This window comes from Metarhizium brunneum, chromosome 5 (genome assembly GCF_013426205.1).
Source record: "Metarhizium brunneum chromosome 5, complete sequence".
Lineage (NCBI taxonomy): Eukaryota > Fungi > Ascomycota > Sordariomycetes > Hypocreales > Clavicipitaceae > Metarhizium > Metarhizium brunneum.
In genome coordinates this window covers 4057308-4063076 of record NC_089426.1, presented here as the reverse complement: position 1 = coordinate 4063076, position 5769 = coordinate 4057308, and the positions used below count along the sequence as shown (strand labels likewise).

At 52.5% G+C, this 5769-nt stretch overlaps 1 protein-coding gene across 1 annotated transcript; it reads left to right on the top strand.

Annotated features, from left to right (window-relative positions):
* Positions 1–2450: 2450 nt before the first annotated feature.
* Ppp1r3a (Protein phosphatase 1 regulatory subunit 3A) lies at positions 2451–4118 on the top strand (the record flags this gene model as incomplete). Its single annotated transcript, XM_014686421.2, has 1 exon — positions 2451–4118. The coding sequence occupies one exon, from the start codon at positions 2451–2453 to the stop codon at positions 4116–4118; it is 1668 nt and encodes a 555-aa protein (XP_014541907.2).
* Between the last annotated feature and the right edge of the window lie 1651 nt (positions 4119–5769).

The following is a 5769-nucleotide window of genomic DNA, read 5'->3' as shown; positions in this document are numbered from 1 at the left end:
CCAGCAATTAACTCACCGGGGCACAGTCACCAGTTGCCAAGTTTATCATATGTTTCACGGCCAAAACGCCCCGGAATCTCCGCTCGTGGATCGACGATGGCATTTTGCCTCTCCACCGTGCCGGCATACGAACAGAAACGCAAGCACACGCAAGAGATGCAGGCGGGCACGACTCCGTATTCCGAACCAGGTCCGCCGAGTCTCAAGCGCTCTACCGTTTGTACGTTACCATGGCAGGTCGCCCGCGCTGTCTCTGCACGGCATCACCCTGCCCACACCCAAGCCTGCAGGATTTTCTCCGCTCGCGGCGCATACCGATACGTTGAGTGGACAGGTTGGTGACCAGAGCATGCTGCAGTTCAGTCTATTCCTAGTCAGAAGAGGACGGCCTTGGGCCTTGGCTCCAATCATGCGTCAGAGGCTTCCCCCGGTCTGAGCCGCATTCCAAGTTGGCGACTTGCAGCTCATCAAACCCAAAGAGGCACTGGATTGGTCTCAGCCAGAGAGCAGCCCGGGAGACAAGAAAGCTCGGGCTCGGGCGATTGATACTACAACACTACCGTAGTAGTAATGTACAATTGCAGATGCCGTCGGTGTGCAGTTGCTGTACGGAGCATGCGACTATCATTTATCAACTTGCGCCAAGACCACCGTTGTTATCTACCATCTATATGCGATGACCCGCAATATGCTTAAAATTCCGCCTCGAGTTGTTGGGATCCGGGATCCGATGCTTGGTGGCGGCTCCGGCTCTACAATGGTGATAGTTTTGCCTCGTAGCACGCCACAGTCTACCGTGGATAAGAGAGCGCAAAGGCTAAGTCTGACGTTTTACATGGGCACGTTGGAAAGTCAATTCGCTAGAGGCAGTTGCCTTGTCATCCGGTGATGATACATGAGGCGGTGCTTGACTGCGTTGGTAACGTTCCAGGTTGTAAGATGCCATCCGCTAACTTCAACGGTCTGTGATAGTTTTGAAGCGCCGCGAGATCATCAGCGTCAACATGGACATTTGATTTGCCCTTTGCTGATAATTTGGATGCTGCACCCCGCTCTCCGACCGTCCTCCAGCATCAGCCATCCATTGGCAAAAGAGAAAGCCCGTCTCAACAAGTGAACTCAACTGCTACTGCTATTACTACTAGACTGCGAGTACTCCGTGCAAATCACAACCACACGCCCCCCCGTTTTGCCCCAAGCCTCAGCCCACCAGTTCAGTCTTGACCCCGGTCCCCAAAGTCCAGATGCCCTCGTCTAGTCTACCGGGCTAGTCTGGTCCGCTGTGTCCGGGCCAAGCAGGGAAGACTGTGCGTCAGTCCACCCAAGTGCTAACGCCATGCTATGCCATGGGCATCGCTTTCAATGAAAACCATCCTCCTCCCCACCTCCTTTGCCGGCCCTTCCTGTTTTTCTGCTTCTCAATCGCTTTTTGTCTCTTTCAAAAGCCTTCCTCCAATCCCTCGCTCTCGAGGCCCGCGGCCCTGTGTTGAGACACAGTATCGAGTTGGTTGGTTGGTCGATTGATTTGATACCGGCCTTGACGCAAAGTGGTGGATTTCGGTCGATTCTTACTCGCTTCAACCGCAACCGGGACCCACGACGATAAACGAGCCTCTCGTCATTCCTGCGTCGACAGGGCTTCATGTCGTCGCCCTAACCAGCTCTTTGCAGTATACCCTTGGCTGCTCTGTTGGGATCTGCTGGCGTTCATCCATCTGCTCGATTGGCAGTCTTCTCTTTTTTTCCGTTGCATCCCTTGAAGTTGGTTCCTGTCTCCCTTGCTTCTTCAGTCTCTACTCTGTTGCTGGAATATTGCCAGAGTATACTGTTGTCGACGCATTGTACCAAAGGAACCACAAGAACCGTTATATTCCCAAGCGTGCTGGTGAGTATGTTCTTGTCCTTGTCCTCATCAACTTCTTCAGCAGGTCCTCGTTCGTCCCCCAGACCCTAGTTCTCGAGCTTGCAATGTGATTTTTGCCTTGCCATCACTCTTTATTCAATATGGATCGTAATCGTTGGCTAACACGAATGTCCCAACAGCATCCCTATAATCCTCTTGCTTTTCATCGATACCCCTCCCTTTTGATCGCACTTTATCTTGCACTGTATCTTTTTCCTTACATGCATTAGATCAATGCGCTTGAGACTGCCACTCAATCTACATCAAACATAGCTGAGAAGCCTACATTTTCCCATCACAAGTTGTGCCAGGCGTGCCCGAATTGGGAATGCCTTATACTCCGCCTTCACATCGATCACCTGCCTCCTCAGTGTCAAACTCACCTGATGTGAGCCGTCGCTCGTCCTTCCAGTCCGGTCCCAGGCCGTCTCTCCCTCGTTCCGCATCTTACCTGAACAAGCATCGACGCACACAGTCAGTTACTACGATCAGTCCCGTTCCGGCAACATCTCCCGCCGCCAATGGTTCCAAGGAGACAAAACCTACGATGCTAAATTTGGGTGGCAGCCTGCGGCAATCGCCGCCGCCTGCCGTCGACGGGCGGGAATTGATTCCCAAAGGCGCCATGATTTCACCTCCAGAGTCCACCACGTCTGGAAGTGATGAAGACGAGCCCCCAGAAATCAAGAGTCGACGACGTGTTATCCTCAAAGACCTGAGAGAGGCAGTTAGTCAAATGTCCAAAGCTGCGACCCCTCCCCCTTCACAAACACAACACATGCTAGATGGCATTTCCCCCAGTTTACGCGTGAGCTTCAGCACTAGTGCGTTGAGCGAGTTGCCCATGGGTGGGCGAAAAACCGGACACGTGCGCTCTGCCACCGAACCCCATGCCTCAATATTGGGGAAGCAAAGCACCTCCTCAGCGGCCTTCGAAGAGGACGCAGACGACGATCTGAGGTTCAAACCCCAGATGGTGCGGAAGAAGTCTGGTGAATTGGTACGACCGGCCCTTCGGGGTCATCGACGCCCGTCTAGTATGCCGGGCACGCCCGTGTTCTCGAAGGCTGTTCACTTTGACTCTCATTTAGAGCACGTACGCCATTTCTTGCAAGTCGATCGACCCCTTGCCGTAAGCGCTGGATCATCGCCGGTTGAAAATTACGACAGCGACGCGGAATATCCATTTCTCAAGAGCAGCCATGGAGGCAAGACTTCCCCCTTTGAGTGGGAGCTCGCTACTCCTAATTTTCCCCACGACTCTCTTGTACGCAGGACTATGCCTGTGAGGTTAGAAAAGGTTTGGTTATCCAACGATCAAAAGTCCCTCTTGGGCTCCATCAACGTGGCAAATCTGGCGTTTCACAAAGCAGTTGTCTGTCGCTTTACCACGGACTACTGGAAGACGGTGTCGGAAGTCGGCGCTGAATACAGTCATGAAATCCGCCCTCGCGAGGGCTCGGAAGCCCGTGATCGGTTCACTTTTACCATTAAGCTGTCAGATATGGCCGACCTAGAGTCCAAGACTCTCTTCTTTTGCATCCGTTACACGGTCAATGGCCAGGAGTATTGGGACAACAACAACTCGACCAACTTCCAAGTTGATTTCAAGAAACAACATTTGCCGCAGAATGGTAAGCATAACTTCCAGGGAGCAGCCTCCAAGCCTCTGAATGGCCTGCCTCGCAGCAACCGGAGACAAAGCGGCGCAAGTACATTTCGCCCGGTGTCTATGCCCGCATCCCTGGATGCCTTCGGTAATTCCAATGGCGTCTTCAAATTTGATCAGCCTATTCATGAATACCTCGGCGAGTCTGACTCTGCCGGTGGGCTCCGCTTCAAGTCAAAGTCTTCCTCGAGTCTAGCGAGTGATAATCTTTCCAATGATGCGGTGTCACCCAGCGGGGCTGCCTTTTCTAACCGCTACGACTTTGGTGCGTCTCTCAACGCTGCTGTCAAGGCGGCCAAGGACACTACCTCGAACCAATCCAAGACCAGGGACAAGGAGAAGGATACTCTGTACATGAAGAGAAACGTTCGAGGGTCTGAATCCCCTACGCCTCTGTCATTCAGTGGAAGCTCGCCAAGTGGGTTGGACTCATCTACGTCGAGTCTACCAAGCGTCTCATACGAGGAACTCGTCAACAGGTATTGCTTTGTATGTGTTCCCGATCTCCAGTTCAACCTCAACGAAAATCCTCCTGCAACACCCTAGCCGCCAACTCGTCTGCGGGATTCGGCCCCCCTGGCTTGGCCTCCCCCCCTTTGGAATTCCCTTGTCGCGCTTGTGTATCGACCATGCCCAACTAAAGACGTGTTTTACTAACTGTCATGGCAATGGCTATAGTTTGGTTCTACCCCGAAGCAGACGAGCCCACCTGTGAGAGATGGGACGCTTAAGCGTGGGGCAATGGAGGAAGCGCAAGGGCCGAATTACGGAACGGCCAACTACGGTTCAGTTGAGAGCCCGGCTCCACGGCAACATGCCGGTGCAGCTGCGCATCACAGCCTCAACTTGGGGCATATGCATCCCTTCCGTCCATCGTTGAGCGCCCCCCCTCCAGCTTCCGACACCGCCGCAGCAACCCCGAAGACGATGCAGGAACCAAAGATTTCCTCGGCTATGGCTCCAGATATGGGACGATCAACGCCGCCAGCTTTAGCATCCTGTTCTGGAACTCCTGCCAGCGATGTCATCTCTGAGCGTTTCCCCTGGACAACAGAGACGCACACCGCCACAGCAATACAAGGATAAATTGGCGCCAGAGGCTGTCTCGGCTCATTGCATACGCGCAGTGCAGCCCAGCAGATATGTTTAGCACAAATGTGCATTTTTGTGAGATTCAAAAGTTTTGAAATTGATTGATTTTGGCGTTTCGGGGGCATCATGTGGGAATGACACTCGTTGGGTACAGAGCATTGTCAGGGGGCTTTTGTTTTATTCATGGGTTTTTTTTTCTTTTTGTTTTTTTCATTGTTACGGCCAAACTGCTTTCACGACCTGGGTCAGGCAACAAAATTCATAATGGGCTTTTTCTCTGGAGTTTGTTCTTTGGGTTTAACGAGGCCGGGCATGGGTGCACGCACGCTGGGTCAAGCGTTGGGATTCCAAGGCATTAGGGATTGAGCGACTTGTTTTTTAACGGAACCAATTTCAGCAGGTCCGGGTAATCGGAGTGGTTTTATAGGAAATTTACTTTGCGACTTTGCACATTGTATCTTCTGGTGCCTAGTGTTCTTGTCTGAACTGTACGTGTACACTGTAAGCGCCGATTCCATGTTGGCTGCTGGCACAAGCGGTCCATTTCTAAATCCAGCGCTACGGGCCGTGTACTCTGGTAAAATAAAAAGCAAAACATACTTTAAGTGCCTCGGTATGCAAGGAAGTGCGAACAGGTCTGTTCCCCGCATCGCCGCTTCGTCACGGGGGGGCGTGACCATTGATTGATAGATACTTAAGTAGGTAGGTGGCAGGGCGAAAAGAGCGGTGACGGCGCCACGATATGTCGTCGCCCTATCTAGCTTGTGCGTCATATCCATTCAACTCCGTTGCAGGATGCACGTACGATGCAGGTGAGTTGCGGGTACGCTCGATTGCCGAAGGAGCTGTGGAGCGTCCGCGGGCAGTGCCTTTTAAAGGACATCTGGATACGAAGAAAATCGTACATCTGGCACTGGAATAGTTCAAGTGATTCTCATACTGGGCACTTAATCCCTCTGATTGAAGCAGAGGAGGTATAGTGGATGGAGTTGGACAAATTGGCAGTGGGCGCTTTTGCCCCTTCACAGTCGTGACATGTACTTGCGCACTTGCTTGGCCAGGCCAAAAGTCGGGTTGAATTCACACATTACTTCCACGTCGCAAG